Source organism: Pongo abelii, chromosome 16 (genome assembly GCF_028885655.2).
Source record: "Pongo abelii isolate AG06213 chromosome 16, NHGRI_mPonAbe1-v2.0_pri, whole genome shotgun sequence".
Lineage (NCBI taxonomy): Eukaryota > Metazoa > Chordata > Mammalia > Primates > Hominidae > Pongo > Pongo abelii.
In genome coordinates, this window is record NC_072001.2 from 36,317,959 (window position 1) to 36,338,837 (window position 20,879).

The following is a 20,879-nucleotide window of genomic DNA, read 5'->3' on the forward strand; positions in this document are numbered from 1 at the left end:
CAGTCCACATTTTCTGTCAGGTTGCATTAGCTTATGATAGTTATGACTACTAAATTGGGGGCCACTAGACAGCTGCAGGTGCATGCTAACATCCTTAGCAGCCTGCCATTAGCAGGAAGATGGCAGGTGCCCCAGTGTGTCTTGTATGTGCATAAGATGGAGGTGTGATTGAGCCTTGCTGAAAGGCGACCAAGTCCAAGAACCAGCTGCACTTATTGGCCTGGGCCTGGCTCAAATGGAATCAGACTGAAGACTTCGAGCAGGCTATACAAATCACATAGAATAAAGAGCAGGATGTGATCTTGATCAAGGTCCTCCTTCCCCCCACTTCAGCAGATGATGCAACTCAAATTGGAGGGCTAGGATGTAGTATTACTTCCAAAATACAGCATCCCAGCCTTATCCCTTTGATCTGAGAGTGGTGTTGTGTAAGACACAGCCTGGCTTCAAAGTTAGCCTAGATTGGGCCTTGATTCTCATCTGCTGTCTGTGAGACCTGGAACACAATTCTTCATCAATTTTCACCTCATTTGAAGTCTGTCATAAAAGATCATTCAGACCTGACTGCTGCCTGCCCTTCCATTGTGTCTCTTGCCACTTGCCTGAGGTTGCCTTGAGCTCTAGCGTACTATTTATCAGTCTTGGAACATATTTGTTTTTTTCTAACCACCACCAAACTTGTGCCTGGAACGCCTTTTGCCCCTTTGCACTCTACCACAGTGAGCACCTTCTCATGCTTTCAGGCAAGTGTCAAGTGCTCTCTGTGAGAGGAAAACCTGCTCATGCATTCTTAAGGCCATCACTTCCTTGACTGGGAGCCCCTGGATGACAAGGACCACACATACCCCACCCTGCTTTATTTTTGCATCCCAGAATGTCTTGTAGTAAGTTTGAAAAATGCTTGCTGAAGGGTTACATCAATGTGGTCACACCTTGAAATAGAGTGAAATCCATTTCATTCTAACCTCCATTATCTTTTTTTTTTTTTTTTTTTTTTTTGAGACAGAGTCTCGTTCTGTCTCAGGCTGCACCTCAGGCTGGAGGTGCAGTGGCGCAATCTTGGCTCACTGCAAGCTCTGCCTCCCGGGTTCACGCCATTCTTCTGCCTCAGCCTCCCGAGTAGCTGGGACTACAGGCGCCCACCACCACACCCGGCTAATTTTTTTGTATTTTTAGTAGAGATGGGGTTTCACCGTGTTAGCCAGGACGGTCTCGATCTCCTGACCTTGTGATCCACCTGCCTCGGCCACCCGAAGTGCTGGGATTACAGGCGTGAGCCACTGTGCCCAGCCAACCTCCATTATCTGTATAGAAACATCCTGCCATCCTTGTGTAATCATTTTGCTACTGTAATCTCTTCCCAGTACATACCCAATGAGAGAGATGCATTTTATTTTGAACATCTAAGTCAAATTTCTATGAACTTGATTTCACATCATTTTTCCATGGTCTTGACATTGCAAGGCCGTTCCCACAAGGATTTCAGATAATGTGATTTAATATTTACTCTGGCACAGCAATATTGTCCGCTTAGATGTCATGACTCAATGTCAGTTTACAGCATTGAATTTTTTTCAGGGAAGGGTGAATTAATAATGTTAAAGCAGGCCTTATATATAGCCGCTTATTGTAAAGCCACTTTAAAAGTGCTTTAAAAAGCCATTTTAAATGACTACACCATACATCTTGAATGATTGGGATAGATTCTCAAATGTTGCCTATTTCATAGTGTAAGGGTATAGAGCTATCACTGTTCCCAATTAGAGGAAATTTTTCCTCACTGTATAAAAACATTAAATTCAGTTTAGTAAACATTTATGAAACATCTATGTGCTGAGCATGGTGTTCTTGGCTAAATGTGACTTCCCTGCCTGCCTTTCACATGCCCTTTAACCTCGGCAGCCATGGCACCCGTAACCAAGGTGACAGCTGTGCTCATGATGCACCTGTCTCTGAAACTCTGGTGCAGAAACAGCGCTGTTTTTGCCAGTCCCCTTGCTTGCTCCGTTTTCTCACCAAGTTATCCACTGGGGAAAGGGAGGGTATGGAGCAAAGGACGGAAGGGGAGAGAAGAAAATATGGATAGTAAGATTCAAATGCCTAAAGACAGCATCACTTACTGCAGCTTCATTTTAAATAAAATCTACAAAGGATTTTTAAACTTTAAGCTGATGTGCTTTCTCTAGTGTTTATTCTTCAAAGTGGACCAAATAGAGAGTCAGTCAAGGAAAACCTTGGGCTTTGAAGTGGAAGAAGCCTGGGTTTGAACCCTGGCTCTGCCATATGCTGTTCATATGTTTTGTAAAAAATAGAGGTTTTTTTTTTAAAAAAAAGTGTCTTGAAAGATTGCTGTGAAAATTAAATGAGACCAGGAAGATGACCTGGTAGTTTTCTTATCCATAAAATGGAACTAATGCTGCTTATCTCAAGGTGGTGGTGCAAGGGTTAAATGAGAAATATGGAGAAACGAGCCCAGTACAGTGACTTCTGCTCAAGAAATATGCCTTCCCCAATAAGGCAGATGAATCTGCTTCCCAGCATGTAGTAAACAGAGGAAGGCGTTCTTCCTCTTCCCACACAAAGCTTGGGGCCAGCTAGACTCTTACCAATGTCCTGTAGTGTGTGGGTTTTAAGGGCAATACGAAGATCTCAAATTCTAGATGAGAAAGTCTTAAGGGGGCTATATTGATATGGAAACAAACCCAAAGGTGATTCCTCAAGGTTTCTCCAGAGACAACTGGAAATAGTGGGCTAACCAGGAGTTTCTTGAAGGCTCACCCCAGCATCCATGAATGGGCTCCACCTTCCCATATCTACTTTTCCTCTGAAACATTTCTGGGTGCCCACAGTCCTGTATTGTAAAAGGTACTTTCTTGTCATCTGTAAACACAGGTGGCTTAATTGTATTAAATAACACATTTCACTCAATTAATAAGCATGAATTAGAAGCTACTCCATTCCACGTATCATCCTAGATACTAATGGCATAACTTAACAACTCAGCTATCTCCAGCCATACTTCTTTTCAGCCCATCATTCACATTGATGCCAGAATGGTTATTCTAAGATGCAACTCTGTGTTTCAGTGGCTTTCCATTACTTACACTAGCTTTTCCCAAGAGGTATTCCAAACAATGATAATAGTGGGAGGAAATAAACAAAATGCTGCATTAGAGTTCAAAAGGTCATTTTGATTTTTTTGTTGATGCTGATGTTTTGTTTTTACCATAGGACTAACAAGAGCTTATACGATCATAATATTCCCTTTGACTCTTAGAAGAAGATTCAGTATTTGTCCACAGTCGTCTTTTTCCCACACGAAGTCTGTTAACAATATGAGCTTGAGAAACATGAACCTGTAGAATAGAGTTCAGAGTCCTTAATTTTTGCTCTCATCTCTTTCTGGATTCCAGCGTTCTTCTTGCCATGCGGTGCCCCTTTTACTAGAAAGCCAGTCCCTTCCTCATTCCCCTTCACTCCTCTCTCACCTGGCTGCACTCACATCAGGTAGAAATTCTTGTATAAAACCATCCCTAACTCCCCGGTAGAGTTGTTTTTTTTTTTCCAAACTCCAATTGTACTCTGAATATAGACCATACCACCTTGTTGTGCTTGTTGATTTATATGTATAACTCAAAATTTGTGTGAACCTAAAGCCATTTTCTAATAGTAGTACCTGTTTTCAACTTTTTCTTCATATTAACCTTTAAGCAACTAAACTATGGGTACAATTAATTACTTAACTGTGCTACTGGTAATGGGAACCATTCAGATATTCTGTTCAAATGAATTATACCTGGCTTTGGAATCGTACCTGATTTTGGATTATGTTCTATTACTTGCAACTATGTGGCTTTGAGCAAGTTGCTCAAACTCTGCAAGCCTCGGTGTTATCATCTATAAAGTAGGATAATACAAGCCTTAGGGCCATTGAAAGATTTAGAGAAAATGAAAAGTGTCATGTGTGATACATATCACTTTGTAGGTCCCTGGTAAATTCACATGATGGCATTTTCATTGTAAAGTACTTAGCACAATACCTAGTTTGAACTAGGCACTGGGAAACTATTGGTTCTAGTTTCTTTATTTTTTATTTTTTATTTATTTTTTGAGACGGAGTCTCGCTCTGTTGCCAGGCTGGAGTGCGGTGGCGGGATCTTGGCTCACTGCAACCTCCGACTCCCTGGTTCAAGCAATTCTTCTGCCTCGGCTTCCTGAGTAGCTGGGATTACAGGCACACACCAACACACCCAGCTAATTTTTGTATTTTTAGTAGAGACGGGGTTTCACCATGTTGGCTGGGATGGTCTTGCTCTCCTGACCTCGTGACCCACCCACCTCAGCCTCCCAAAGTGCTGGGATTACAGGCGTGAGCCATCACACCCGGCTGGGTTCTAGTTCCTTTCTTCATCCTTCCAGAAATATTAAACCAATCTTGGCAACTTGATCATCTCCAGCCAAACATTTAATATTCCAGGAATATTAAACCAGTCGTAGCAATTTGATCATCTCAGCCAAATACTAATATGACAATTATGATGTGGTCATAGCATTTCCTTAATAAGCTGTCAGTGGAGGCAGAGGATAATGATTACTGCCCTTCAACACTTATTAGGCCAGATAACCTCTTCCTTCTTAGAATCAGCTTATCATCTAACATAAACAAGGTTGCTGCAGATAAACAGATACAGACTGAATGCCTGCAGAACAATAAAACAATAAATGATTTGCAACCAGTTTTAAGCATCGTATGAAATACAAAGAAATCCCAGTTTTGTTTTGTTTTTTTGAGAACATTCTTTATTTATTTATATATTTTTTATTATACTTTAAGTTCTAGGGTACATGTGCACAACGTGCAGGTTTGTTATATATGTATACACTTGCCATGTTGGTGTGCTTCATCTATTAACTCATCATTTACATTAGGTATATCTCCTAATGCTATCCCTCCCCACTCCCCCCACCCCACAACAGGCCCCGGTGTGCAATGTTCCCCTTCCTGTGTCCAAGTGTTCTCATTGTTCAGTTCCCACCTATGAGTGAGAACATGCGGTTTTTGGTTTTTTGTCCTTGCAATAGTTTGCTGAGAATGGTGGTTTCCAGCTTCATCCATGTCCCTACAAAGGACATGAGCTCATCATTTTTTATGGCTACATAGTATTCCATGGTGTATATGTGTCACATTTTCTTAATCCAATCTATCATTGTTGGACATTTGGGTTGGTTCCAAGTCTTTGCTATTGTGAGTAGTGCCACAATAAACATACGTGTGCATGTGTCTTTATAGCAGCATGGTTTATATTCCTTTGGTATTGTGGAAGACAGTGTGGCGATTCCTCAGGGATCTAGAACTAGAAATACCATTTGACCCAGAAATCCCAGTTTTACACCTTTGGCATTTTTAATCTGGCAGGGGGGCAGCTAGAATACCAACAATACATGTTTTTAAAATGTAGATTTTATTATTCAGGTATGATGAAGCCAATAAATCAGGAGACAATCAGCATTGAAAAAGAACACTTTTTACTTACAGTTCCCAAGAGGAATGGACACGCCATACCACACAGGGCCACATAGAACAGCACCATCCTTTAGGAGGCAGAGAGAGTGAGGGGAAGCTGGGGGAAAGCCTTTTCGTGGTTTCCGTAGAAAGGGATGGGCTAGGCAGGATAAGTAGGCATGGAGTTGGCTACTTTGAATAATTTCAGCAGGCTCTGGAGCATGGGAGTTGCAATTAGTTGTCTGGTACTGGCCCTGGGGAGATTAGTCTAGGGGAATGGGGGTCCAGAGGGTAAAGGAAGGAGGTTGGCTTTATGCGCTTTGGGTTGGTTTGCATATAAGAGGTGAGTCCTGGGTTTGCATACCCCGATGAGTCCTTTACCATTTTAGGAATTGGCTAGCCCTGGAAAGGACAGTCCCTTCGGGGTCCACAGAACCATGAGATCAGAGAATGTGTACAGGTATCCTCCGGCTTTGGCTAAGTAGAGAAGGCTTGATGGATGAGATGTTGTGCTATGTTCCTTTATGTGATCATCAGTCAGGTGCAGCCATGTGAGGAGACACAGGAGAGGCTTAGGAAAACAAAGTTTATTATACTCACAGGTCCTAGCAACAGGAGACATGCCACACCATGAAGGGTGACATAGGAAAGTACCAGCTTTGGTCAGGAGGCAGACAAGGGGCAGAAGCAAGGTGACAGCCTACACTACCACTTTTGTTGGGGTTTCCATGGTTAAGGCAAGGCAGGACTGGACAGACAGTTTGGGATTTGCTAGTTTGAGTAATTTCAGGAGGCTGTAAGCTATAGAGGTGGTCCTTATCTGCCTAGTACCTGGCCTTGGGAAGGCAGAGGAATATTGCCTCCTGGAACGTATGAGCCAGCTAGAGGAGGTCTGGCTGTGAATTGATTAGATTGCGTATCAAAGGCATGCAGCTGAGCCCTTTGCTACCTCTAACAAGAAGGGCAGTCTCTCCCCAGCCAGAAAGGTTTTAAAAATACTGAAATACCATAATATACAGAAGATATGAAATATAAACAATGCAGATGTAGACATGCCAAGGTGAGGCTGGGGAATTCCAAACAGAAAGTGTAATGTCAGTAAAGGCCCAGAGAAGGGGAATATTTGGTGCATAAATATAAGTACTCTTAGTCCAATTTTGTTAGAGCATTTGGGATATAAGAACTTTAGAGATAACAATTGTATTCCATAGGAACTTGGGAGTTATTGAAAGAGAATGATTGGATTAGCTCTATTTTTTAGAAAGTTTCCATTTCTAGCAGTAGGGTGACTGCAGCTGGGGCCATATTCAAGTAAAAACAGAAGGGAGCATTAGTTCCTACTCAAGTCAAAAGAAAATCACCAATGTGCTGTCAGTAAAATCAAGCCTCTCCATCACCGAGCTCTTTAATTTCCTTTACTGATTTATCATTATTGTTTAGGGTTGCATTGGGTTGTTTTTCATATGGATTTTGTCTCTAGATCTTTGTTTGTTGTTGCTGCTGTTCTATTAAATTAGAAGTGCCCACTGCAGTGACTACCATAGAATTTGGAAGCCGATGCTGCTTTGTAAAAACAAAGACGCAGAAACACTCCTTTCTATATAGAATGATGATTCATTTATTTCAGTAATTCCAGAAAAACAGATCTTTGTTTTGTTTTGTTTTGTTTTTTGCAAAGCCATGTTTAAATAAGTGAAAGGCAAGAAAGTAATGAAGTTACCATGTTCATTGATAGTTGGATAATATGAATTATTTTAATCAGGAGCTATTAGAAATCAATGTAATTATTCATATTTAACAGTTGTGGTGTGCATAATTTTTAACCACTGCATTGGCTATGGTTAGAGAGCAGATTAGAGATGAGAATTTTGGCATCTTTTCAGTCCTGTTACTGGCTTGAGTGTCTCTAGAGCTGTGAATATTTCTGCAGTGAAAATCAAGTATCCATTGTTTTATAGAATAAATGCATTCTTGATGAATTGCCTATAAAGAAAATCCCATATATCAAATACTATTTTCCTATTAGCTAATGTTATAAAATCAGAAATATATTTTTCTGGAAATAATCTTTTTGAAAAAGAAAAATTCATACTTATCCTTGGATGTTATGTTGCTGCTTGAAAAAAATAAGTCATATTTAATAATCCAGCCAATGTTTCAACACACACATTTAAAAGAAAAAGAAATTTCTTGTAAAGTACTAATATTGCTCCAAGTGATCCTTTAAATGCTGTGCAAAATAATTTTGTTTTTATGAAAGCTTGAAGGAAAATAAGAGTTGAAATGAAAAATAAATGTGAAAGAAAAAATTACTCAGCTATATATATTCTCTCAATATATGTCCATTAATTAATTGATAGGTGTTGAACTTTCTGTTATAAATCCAAAGTTAATTGAAATTTGGCCTGTGCCCTTGATTTTTTTCATAGCCTGACAAAAAGAAAATGTCGTATAGACAAACACATTTTACGTTATGATGTGCTAAGTGCCCAATAAAGCAGTAAGACTGTGCTGGGGAAGAACAGCAGGAGAGACTAACTCTTCCTTTACAGAGGTAAACTCTGAGCAGGGTTTTGAAGGGTGAATAGTAGTTTAGAGTAGGAGAAGAGCACAGACTCTGGAGCTGGACTTCCTGGTTTAAATTCTGTCATTACTTCCTGAATGATCTTAGGCAAATTTACCTCCTTCTTTTTCTCATCTGTAAAATTGGAATGGCATTTGTAGCTACCTCAGAGGCTACTATGGAGAGTTAATCCATGTAAAGAACTTAGAACGTGGTATTGAGCGTGGTAAAGACTTAATACATACGCTGCTGTTTGTTCCACTATTAAGAATGAGAAGAATGGGGAGGCCGAGGTGGGTGGATTGCTTGAGCCTGGGAGTTCAAGATCAGCCTGGGCAACATGGGGAAACCCTGTCTCTGCAAAACACAAAACAACAACAAAAATACAAAAGATTAGCCAGGTGTAGTGGCCTGCACCTGTAGTCCTAGCTACTCGGGAGGGTAAGGTGGGAGGATCACTTGAGCCTGGGGGCAGAGGTTGCAGTGAGCCAAGATTGTACCACTGCACTCCAGCCTGGGCGACAGAGTGAGACCCTGGGCTCAAGAAGAAAAAAAAAAAAAAAAAAAAAAAAGGAGAGAGAGAGAGAAATGTTTTTGCAAATAGGTAACAGCTGTTTTTTATTCTGTGAAAGTTCAAATTGCTGCCTGCTTAATGGCTTTTACAAATGAGCAATTTAATGCAAGATGTAGAAAAGAAATGGAAATAGGGTATAACCATTCAGAATAGAACCATGGAGGCCCTGATTGATGAGGAAGTGAAGAAGTTACCATGCATCAGAGGTCTACCTCATGACACGCTATTGTGACAGGTACTTCAGATTGTCACTGAGTTGTTACCTGATGCACAGGAAGTCCCTTTTCCACACTGGAGAATAGGCAGTGAAACAGTGACATCTGAAGAATGAAACAGCGTGACTACAACACACCACTGAGGGGGCCCTAAGAGACTGATACACAAATTACTACATTAGCTTAAGCCACAGTAGTAACCCCTGCCTATTCAAAGGGTCTCCTTTCTCTGCAGGTTTGTATAAGAAATTTTTACGTGAAATCAATAGATACGATGAAAGCCTCTGAGTCAGTGCACTTGTGACAGATAACCATTACAATTATGGAAGATGTCACTTGCTAGAAATAAGTTAATTGGCTAGTAACAGATTACTTATTACGGTATATAAATTAGGATGAGGAAAGTAGAAAATATAGTGAAGAATTACACAAAATCAGAACAGAAGAGAGAGCTTACTAGGTGTCCCCTTTTCCCATGGATTTAAATAATCACTGAAGTAACCAGAACTCGAAAGCCAATGATTTTACAATTAACAAGAGATAAGGGAAACAAGTCTTTCTGAAATCCTGGCTTGGACAGGCATATCATGATTATTTTAGTAACCAGTTGCCTGGCTTACAGGTTCTTCATAGGTGATTCGTTTCGTATATTGAGCTTCTAATTTAATCAGATATGCTTATGTTTGTTTCTTTTTGTGTATGAATTAGGAACTCAAGGAGAAATTAGACTCCAGTCACAAGCGAGACATAGAAGGCATGGGAGTTCCAGAAATCAAGTATGGAGATTCTGTCTGCTTTGTGCAGCATGTAGCCAGTGGTCTGTGGGTGACCTACAAAGCACAAGACGCCAAAACTTCCCGCCTGGGACCTCTAAAAAGAAAGGTGAGAGTCAGAATGTCTGTCTACAATTGTTTTACCCTGAGTTGGAAGCAACTAGGCAATAGAAGTGATTCTGAGAACCAGGTGGACATGATTGTGATTTACTTCTTACTATTCAGAAGAGTTATCTTGTGATAGATTGTACACAGTTTCTCCAAAACTTCAGCCTAATTTGGATACTTTGACCCCATATTCAATGGGGGAAAAACAAATACACGTCAAATCTGTGAGGAGGAGATGATGTGTTTAATGCACTCTAAAACCTGATCTAAATGACTTTTGATGATGTGCTGTCTTGGGATTACCCACATCATTGCTCCCTTCATTTCAGTGGATAATTGAGTTATTGTGCAGTTTTCGTAATAGACTAAATAGATCTCTACAGAGAAAATGCAGATTGCATAATAACGAGCCCGCAGGAACCCACTGGCAGAAAGAAGGGATGTTGTGGAATGACACTGTATCCACAGATTGTATCTTGATTTGAGTGGTGCATCACAGCCTGCTCCAGTGAGAAAAACTAGCTTAGGTACATGCAGCATCTATTTACCAGAAAGTCAATTGCCATAACAGTGCTTCTTTTGGTGGGAACCAAATAATGGATGTCAAAGATGTGATGCTTTTATTCCTGAAATACCCTTATAAAATATGGGTTTAAATAGTCAACTAGTCCCAGAATAAGGTCCTAGGAGGCACTGTGCTCTATAGTTGAGGTATAGCAGCCTAAGGTAGTCATGATGAAAAGTTTTCCAGAATACAGGTTATGGTAAGAAAGGATGTTGAGAATGAACATAAGGTAATATCTTAATTTTGTGTAAGGCAACACAGACTAGGAAACTATCCAGAAAAGGGGAAATGAAATGATCAAGAGGGGATAGAAAATAGAATAAATAAGAGACCACATAATCTGGCTTGTATGAGACCAACCCTTCTTCTGAAAACAACTGCAAAGGCTAGATACAGTACCTTCAAAAAAAATGGAAGGTTTCAACAACCAAGCCACCCAAAACATAAGCACAAAATATTGCACATAGAACATAAGTGCACTAAGGTGAGCCCACCTTGGTCTTTGTTTTCTCCTTCAGCACATTTGCTGATTTGCAGAACTAGGGCATGGGATCTTGCATTAGCTCAATTGTGCTAAAGAGTCAAATTAGACATAGGTTCAGCCAAGGCTTCTGGGACTCAAGGGGCCAAGAGTCCAGAGTAGAGAGAACTACAAAAACATGAGCCTAAAATTCTACATGCAGTTTCCTCTAGAATCCTAAGCTGACCATGGATGGGGTGTGAAGCCAAAATAGTAACATGAAACTGCTGTGATAATGAAGAGCAAAGCAGAGATGTTGACATTGTGACAGTACTAGGGATATACAAGTCAGGGTTCGGGGTATGACAAGTTGGAATTGCCCTGGAAAATACAGTAGGCTTTCCGTTGATCTTTAGAAGAGCTACACCCTGGGAATGAGGGCTGCACGCTGGGAATAAGAACAAATCAAAAATAAATGCCAAAAACCCATCCTCTATTCTTACCAGCCTATCAGAAGAAACTTAAATCCTCTATAGAGTGCAGTAATACCATCTAGAGCCTCTACAGTTTTTCAAACCTACTAAGGCAATGGTAGCATTTAAAGAAAGTGGAGGCCGGGCGTGGTGGCACGTGCCTGTAATCCCAGCACTTTGGGAGGCCGAGGCGGGTGGATCACGAGGTCACGAGATCGAGACCGGCCTGACCAACATGGTGAAACCCCGTCTCTACTAAAAATAGAAAAAACAGCTGGGCGTGGTGGCACGTGCCTGTAATCCCAGCTACTCGGGAGGCTGAGGCAGGAGAATTGCTTGAACCTGGGAAGCGGAGGTTGCACTGAGCCGAGATCGCGCCCCTGCACTCCAGCCTGGTGACCGAGCGAGACTCTGTCTGAAAAAAAAAAAAAAAAAAAAAAAAGTGGATCTTGGCTGTAATTCCGGGTGGGCAGGGACACACTCCAAGGACTCTGTAAATGTGGAGAGATCTCATTTTGCATTGTGACTTACTGTGCCTGGCCATGCCTTTCTCTTCTAGGACCATAGCCCGCAGATTCATTTAACTATTAGAATGTGTGTGTGAATTTGGGAGGTGCTTTTATAAACTCTCTCCAGCTGGTGTGATGGTGCTCAGCCCTTGACAGGGCTACACTGCTTCATTTCCTAAGAAGCATGTTAAGTGTCCTCTCTAAAAAAAAACAAAGGATGTCTAAATCTGTTGTGTTTTATGAAATGAACAAAACAGTAATCAGGAAAAACCAATCGAGCACAAACAGAATGAAACACCTGATGAGTACCCACTTTAAAGCACCCTGTTTCCTATTCCCATCTTAGGCTTCTTCTCCCTGCTCTTCAGTTGTAAGATTTCTGAGAGAGAAGGAAGTACCTTAGGAACTGGGCTGCTGAGATCAATAGGGTTCATAATAACAACATTCTAACAACTGCATTTCCCCTGGCCAGTTTTAAATGTGTTATCTGAACAAGCAAAACCTAAGAATTTCGGTCTTTAAGGACCAGAAATCTGGGACCCAGGCCAAAGTAAACATAGTGGCAATGTATTGCTAAACCCAAATGCAACATTGCTAACCAGTTGCTGAGATGTTCTGACAAAGTAATATTTTCTAACAGTTAGTGATTCCAATGGTAACAGTATCCTTTGCTGATGCTTACACTGCAGTATATAGATGGGATGCAAAGTCTTGTTTCAAAAATGAACAAGCTGGTATTCTATTTCATCATATCAGGAAGTACCTTCAAAATAATAAAAAGGAAGAGATGTTTCACATGGAAAGGAAAATAAGTTGTTTCTTTATGCTAAAAATGAGAGAGACCAACAATCTTTATTCTATAGATATTTTCTAGAACCACAGGTTTTGTCTGTGTTGACATGTAGACTTCCAGGATCTACACTTTGTCTCTCTTTGCTTGCTTTCATCAAGAGGAAACCATGCCAGGGAACTTGGATCAGGATTTGACCTTGACTTGAACCAGGATCAAACTACCTCCACACAAAAAACTGGTAGTCCCAAAAAAATGGTGTCATGATATCCTTAGTGACAAGTAGACATACTTAGCTTCCACATAAGTGATCTAAGATGAGTACTATACTGCCTTTGATAACAAACACTCATTGAGCACCTATTAGATTCTAGGTACCATGCCAATTGACTACATGTAAATCATTGAATCCTCCAACCCTCTAAGATAAGTCTATTTGCAGATGGTGAAATCTAAAGCAAATGAGATTAAGTAACTTGCCCAAGGTCACACAGCTGGTAAGTGGCGTAGCAGGACTAGACAAATGTCTGCTGATATCAGAGCCCATGCTTTCAAATTTACTGTCTAGACTCCAAGAGAAGCCAGCTACCACCTTGAGCTGCTTTCCCCAGCCCTGCAATTAACTAACTCAGTGTAGTTGGCCTTCAGTTGAGAAACCAAGCCTGATCCCAGTACAGAATTTTGCTTTAAATTGTCCGTCTTTTTCTTCAATTCATCTCTGGAGGAAAAGGCTTTGAACACAGTGACTTCTCCCATTTCTAAGGGTAAGATTCTATGTTCATTTTAAGAGAAAAATCGATTATGAGGTATGTTATCACCCTTTCAAATCTAGGCCTGAGGAATACATGGTAACTCATACCATGGTGGCACATAAAATTTCATTTTCATCAAAGCACTGTGTCTAAGGAATGATTCACATGTCACTAATAGGGCATATGGGTGCAATAACTTCGCTAATGTCCCATTCTCAAAATGGACCCAGGGGAGCTTATTTGGAGAAAGGAATAAGAGGGATGAGGGAAATACTGCGGGAAATGTTGACTGCCCATATGTGGAATAATTGTAACCTAGAGCTCCCTTCCCTTGCCCTGTGGGTAGGTCATACTCCATCAGGAAGGCCACATGGATGATGGATTAACACTGCAGAGATGCCAGCATGAGGAGTCCCAGGCTGCTCGGATCATCCGGAACACTACAGCCTTATTCAGCCAGTTTGTCAGGTATGTTAGCTCCTTTCCTCCTCTACCTAGTGAGTTTGACTCTGTGGCCTGCCAACACCACCACCCACCTCCTTTTGATACTGTGAATGTTTTCAGGAAATAATGATACACCAGCAAAGAGTTTTACCATCAAGAGCTTGAGACTGAAACATATTTCCTACACAGGTGAACTCCTACTAGCTTCACCCTTTGTTCAACAGATGCCCAAGCCCCATTAGTTACTCAGATTGGAATGATGACTATCCAAGATCTTTGCATGAAAATTAAGTGAAAAGAGTTGGAGTGCATAGGTCCATTTTATGTTTGTGTGTAAAGAGAGAAAGAGCAAAGAGGAACTGATACACTCCCCCATGTGTTATGTAGAAAGGGTTTCTACAGTCATTCAGAATTGCTGCTATGGTTTGGATCAAAGTAGCTTTGCACTGGAAGCCTTGGGTTACCCAACTGTGGCTGTGGCTTAAATGGGAAAATTAGCTGAACTGTCTGCTTGGATCATAATCCCTCCAGTCTAAATAATGCTTCCAAAACAGAACTCTGTGAATTGTTTTCACCAATTACTATGAGAAACTGATTCTGTTGTGAACTGTGCAGTGTTCCAAGACCATTCTTCTCTTGTAGGAAAATCTCTCTAAAGCCAAGGGGTATAAATTACATGTGTGAATTTGCATGAAATGGTAACTTTTTTTTAGATCTTGACTTCTCTTGCTGTTGAAGGACTGCAGTCCAAGGGATGTGTATTGGGAAATAGAATAGGCTGCTGTTGCAGTTCAGAGTAACTTTTACTGCTTGTTTAAGTAATAATATAAAGTAGGTAGGTGGTTTAGGGAAAATAGGTGGCCTAGCTACTGGGGCTCAGGTTCCTTCCATCTTGCCACTCTGACATCTCCCACAGATTCTTAAAGTTCGTCCCTGGACCAGAGCATCAGCATCACTTGCAAACTTGTTAAAAATGCAGATTCTCAGGTTTTACCTCAAACCCACTGAATCAGATACCCTCAGAATAAGATCCAGCAACTCATATTGTTATAGGCCCTCCAGGTAATGCTGATGCATGCTAAAGTTTAAACTTGACAATAGAGATCTTAACTGGGGAGGTTTTAATACCCTGATGCCCAGGCTACATCTTAAACCAGTTGCATCAGAATCCGCAGATGTTGGATTCAAATGCTAGTATTTTATTGAAGTTCCCTAGGTGATTCTAACATCAACCTCAGTTGAGAACTGCTATCCTGGGATGTTTTTTCATTCACATGGCCAAAATGTCCAGAATAGATAAATCTATAGAGGAAAAAAGTAGAGGCAGAAGTGGAAAGAGTTACCTAGGGCTGGGGTGTCTTAGGGGGAAAGGGAGAGTGACTGGTACTGTGTAAAGCTTTTTGGAGAGCTGATGAAAACATTCTGATACTGATCATGACAAAGGTTGCACAACTCTGAATATTCCAAAAGCTAGTGAACCATTGAATTGTGCTCTTTAAATAGGTTACTGTATGATATGTGAACTGTATTTCAATAAAGTTGTTATTTTAAAAAGTCAGTGGGAGTTATGTGCCTGACAATGGGAAAATTATTTTTAAACATCTTTATTGAGGTAGAATTTACATATTACAAAATTCATCCTTTTAAATATACAGTTCCATGAGATTTTATTTTTTGTTTTTGTTTGAGATAGGGTCTCACTGCAGCCTTTCTGCCATCTGAGCTCAAGCAATCCTCCCACCTTAGCCTCTTGAGTAGCTGTGACCACACATAAATACCATCACATCTGGCTAATTTTTTAATTTTTTGTAGAGATGGGGTCTCACTGTGTTGCCCAGGCTGGTCTCAAATTGCTGGGCACAAGTGATCCTCTCACCTCAGCCTCCCACAATGTTGGCATTATAGGCATGAGCCACCATCCCTGGCCAATTCAATAAGTTTCAATATATTTATTTGCAGAGCCTTACAACCATCACTGCAGTTCAGTTTTAGAACATTTCCATCACTCCAAAAATATCTCCTATGCTCATTGCAGTTTATTCTAGTTGCCACCCACAGCCCTAGGCAACCACTAATCTGCTTTCTGTCTCAATTTAATACATTAAATTAATAAATCATAAAATATGTTGTCTTTTGAATCTGGCCTTTTCACTTAGCATTATATTTTTGGAGTTTATTCATTTGTTTCCTCACCTTTTTATTGGTGAAGAGTATTCTTGTGTGTGTGTGTGCGTGTATGTGTGTGTAGAGTGAAAGATCTATATAGATAGAGATGCACATATATCACATTTTATTCAGTTGATGAACAGTTGATAGTTTCCATTTTGATTACTAAGAACAATGTTTCTATGGATATTAGTGTAAAAGTTTTCAGATATGCTTTCCATTTCTCTTGGGTAAATACTTAGGAGTGAAATTGCTGAGTCATATATAAATTTGTATAACTTTTTATTGTATTTTTGTTGTGGTAAAATATACATCACATAAAACTTATCATTTTAGCCCTTTTTAGGTTTAGTGTCATCACTACTATCCATCTCCACATGTTTTTATCATCCCAAACTGAAACTCTGTATTTATTAAACAAGAACTCCCTATTCTCCTCTCCCTCAGCCCCTTAGAACTTCTACTTACTCTCTGCTTCTATGAATTTATTCTCAGTACCTCATATAAGTGGAAGCACACAATATTTGTCCTTTTGTGTCTGGCTTATCTCACTTATCAAAATATCTTCAAGGTTTGTCCATGTTGTAACATGTAACATTTCATTCCTTTTTAAGGTTGAATAATATTCCATTGTATATAAATACCATGTTTTGTTTATTCAATTGGGTATGTTTAACTTTTTAAGAAACTGAAAATCTGTTTTCCAAAGTGGATGTACCATTTTACATTTCTCTTAGAAATGTCTGAAGTTTCTGTTTTGTTACATCTTTTCCTACATTTGTTACTATCTGACTTTTTGATTGTAGCCATACTAGTAGCTATGAAGTAGTATTATCGTGGTGGTTTTAGTTCGAATTTCCAGAATGAATAATGATACTGGACATTTTATCATGTGCTTATTAGCCATTCATGTATCTTCTTTGGTAAAATGTAATTAAGTATTTTGCCTTTTTAAGTTGGGTCATTTGTCTTAAAATTTGAGAGTTCTATCTTCTGATTACAAATATTTTGCCATATTTATGATTTGCAAATATTTTCTCTTGGTCTTTGGCTTTTCTTCTCATTTTCTTTAAAATGGTGTCTTTTGAAGCACAAACATTTTAATTTTTGATTAAGTTCAATTTAACATATTTATGGATTGTGCTTTTGGAGTCATATCCAAGAACTCTTTACTCAAAATCATCATGATTTTCTCCTCTGTGTTTTTCTAAAAGTTTCAAAATTTTAGTGTTTACATTTAGGTCCGTGATCTATTTTGAGTCTATTTCTGTGCATAGTATGAGGTGAAGGTTTAAATTAATATTTTTGCATGTGGCCATATGGATATCAGATATTTCCCTGCACAGTTTTCTGGAAAGACAATATTTCCCAAACAAGTTACCTTGGCACCTTTGTCAAAAGCCAAGTGATCATAAATATGAGAGTTCTTTCTGGGCGCTTAGTTCTGTTCCATTGATCTATATGCCTGTCATTCCAAAGTAACACTGTCTTAATTAATGTACCTTTATAGTAAGTATTGAAATCATGTACAGTGAATGCTCCAATTTTTTCCTTCTTTTCAAAATTATTTTGGTGCTTCTGGGTCCTTGGTATTCCCATGTAAATTTTAGAGTGAGTTTATTAATTTTTGTCCAAAAAAAATTCTGCTGGAATTTTGATGGGTATTAAATTGAATCTAGAGATCCGTTTTGGAGGACTGTTATCCTCATTAAGTCTTCCAATCTACAAACATAAAATGTATATTTATTCTTTAATTATTTTCAGAAAGATATTGTGGTTTTTATTATGTAAGTCTTGCACTTTTATGAAATGTATTCCTATGTATTTGATTCTTTTTGGTGCTACTACAAATATAATTATTTTTTGATTTCATTTCAGATTATTTTCTGGTATATAGAAATTAAGTTTTAAAAATATTGGTCTTATGTCATTGACCTAAATGAAATTATTTATTAGTTCAGTGGGCTTTTTGGGGAGCAGGTGGATTCTTTAGAACTTTTTACATACAGGATTATGTCATCTGTGAATAAAAAGAGCTTTATTTTTTTCTTTCCAATAGGGATGCCATTTATTTATTTTTCTTGCATGATTGCACTGGCTAGAACATCCACTACAATGTGGAATAAAAGTGATGTGAACAGACATTCTTGTCTTGTTCCTGATCTAAGGTGGGGGTGGGGAGAGGGTGGGAAACACCAGTTTTTCACCATTAAGTGTGATATTGACTGTAGGGTTTTTGTAGATACCCTTTATCAGGTAGAGGAAGTTCCCTTCTATTCCTAGTTTGTTGAGAGCTTTTATCTTGAATGAGCATTAGATTTTTTCAAATGCTTTTTCTTGGTCTATCGATATGATCATATAGTTTTGTCCTTTGTTAATATGGTTTATTACACTGACTGGTGGAGAATCAGGTATTGATGTTTCTGTTACTGTTGAATTGTCATCTTCTACTTCAATTCCATCAGTTTTTGCTTCACATATTTTGGTTTCTGTTGTTAGGTGCTTATATGTTTATAATAGATATATATTTCTGATAAATTTGCCCTTTTGTAATTTTAAACTCTTTTTCTTTTTTCTCTATGAACAGTTTTGTCTTAAGTCTACTTCATAGAGCCATTCCAGGTGTCTTCAATGTGCAGATTATGTTTTTTGTTTGTATGGCATATTGTCTTCAATCTTTGTACTTTTAACTTATTTGTGTCCTTGAATATAAAGTGTGTCTTTTGTAGGCAACATATATTTGATTTTTAAAAATAGTCTGACAATCTCTCCCTTTCATTGGTATGCTTAATCCATTTATATCTAATATAATTATTTACATAACTGGATTTATGTCTGCCACTTTGCTATTTATTTCTTATGTCTCTTTTGTTATTTTTTGGTCCTCTGTTCCTCCCTTACTACCTTTTTTTGTGTTAAATAGATATTCTCTAGTGTAACATTTTAATTAATTTGGATTTTTAAAAATACTTTTTTGAGGAGTTATTTTCTTAGTGGTTGCTCTAGGGAACTTAATATATATTTAACTTGAAGTAATCCACTTCAAATTAATACTAACTTAACAAATAAAGCAACTTTGCATTAACATTTTTCCATTCTTTGCCTACTCCTTTGTGATAATATTGCCACATATATTACATCTTCATAAGTTATAAGCTCAGCAACACAGTTTTATAATTATTTTATGAAGTTGTTTTTTGAATCAATTACAGGAACAAAAAAGAAAGATAAATATTTTTATATTGTTTCTGGTATTTACCTACATAGTTACCTTTACCAGTGTTCTTTATTTCTTTGTGTGGATTCTAGTTACTGTTTGGTGTCATTTTCTTTCAGCCTGAAGGACTACCCTTAGTATTTCTTACAAGACAAACTGACTATTTGCTGATGGACCTGTGTGTGTGGGCTGAATGACAGTTCGAGGTTCAGGCAGCTTAGAGTTCTAGCCTGGATTTTGTTTTCTGCTTGTGCGGGAATGAATAGATAGCTAGGGTCCTCTCCAGTTTTTCCCGAGCATGTATGTGGCCTTGCCCACTGCCTACTCTGCCCTCTTAGAGCTGTTTTGCCATGAGGTGGTGGGGGGAGGGAGATGGAAGCATCAATAGGCTGAAACACCATAGACTCCAACTGTTCTTCCTAAGGCTCATTAAATTAAAAAAATAAATAAATACACACACACACACACACACACACACACACACACACACACACACACACACACACATATATATATATATACTGGGCTGGGCACACTGGCTTACGCCTGTAATCCCAGCACTTTGGGAGGCCGAGGCGGGCGAATCACCTGAGGTCGGGGGTTCGAGACCAACCTGACCAACGTGGAGAAACCCCGTCTTTACTAAAAATACAAAAATAGCCGGGCATAGTGGCACATGCCTGTAATGCCAGCTACTCAGGAGGCCGAGTCATGAGAATCGCTTGAACCCAAGAGGTGGAGGTTGCAGTGAGCCAAGATCGCGCCGTTGCACTCCAACCTGGGCAACAACAGCGAAACTCCGTCTCAAAAAATAAAATAAAAAATAAAAATAAGATAAAATAAATACTTGATTTTTTTGTATGCCTTTAGTCAATTTCCAGAGTCCAGAGATTGTTATTTTGAATGATTTTGCCCAATTTTATTATTATTTTGTGTGAGAAAGGATTTACTGAGCTCTTTACTCAGCTATTAAGTCCCACCCTCAAGAGGGAAATTCTTGATTCTTCCAGGCACAGGATATTTTAGAAAAAAAGGACTAATGAAAAAATACCAATGCTGAGGGGGTGTGGGCTGCAAAAGTTATAGTATTTGGATTTTGTGATAGCTAGGAAGTAAAGGAGAAAAAAACATTTTGGAAGTAGATTCTTCTTTCCCATCTCTTTTGAGAAACCAACTTTGTATGCTGTGTGCACACGGAAACCAGGAGGAGGGGTGGCCTTCTGGGAGCACATTAAGGCTAAGGGAATAGGGAAGGAACAAGAAAGAAAAATGAAGATGAAGAGGTTAAAATTTCATCATGCTATCTCATCATCCTCTGTAGAGTTGCTGGGAACTGTCCAATAGAATGAACACTGTGATCGATTAAGGAGTCTGAAAAACTCTGCTGAGGAAAAGATACTGTCAGCTGTCCTCTAAGTTTAACCTTAGAAGAGAGACAACAAATAAATCATTATGTTATGATAAATATTCAGAATCACCTGGGACCTCACTTGAATTTAATAAAAGAATTCATTGGCAAAGGCCTAAGAATATAGTGGGACAGGCTATAGGGAGTTGAAGAAGGTGGGAAGGAATGGGTGCTAATTGTAGTTATTTCTGAGTTGAGGCTCTGACTTATCTCTATAAGATTGGGCTTTACTCTCTGAGGTTCTTCTAGAGTAGAATATGAACGCCATCATGCTTTCCAGAAGTAATGTCTGTTTTCGCCATTGTTCCCCATGCCAAGCATGTGATATGTCTTATTTTTTGAGGACAGAATGAATCTGC

The 20,879-nt window shown here is 39.1% G+C and overlaps 1 protein-coding gene across 7 annotated transcripts in view; it reads left to right on the forward strand.

Moving 5' to 3' along the window:
* RYR3 (ryanodine receptor 3) overlaps nucleotides 1-20,879 on the forward strand; it is a 561,166-nt gene that overhangs the window by 245,376 nt on the left and 294,911 nt on the right. For all 7 annotated transcript variants that reach the window (XM_024232640.3, XM_054532557.2, XM_054532556.2 and 4 more), the window contains exons 11-12: nucleotides 9,564-9,737; nucleotides 13,632-13,753. In XM_024232640.3, coding sequence (XP_024088408.2) covers nucleotides 9,564-9,737; nucleotides 13,632-13,753 — 296 coding nt within the window. The remainder of the gene's footprint in view (nucleotides 1-9,563; nucleotides 9,738-13,631; nucleotides 13,754-20,879) is intronic.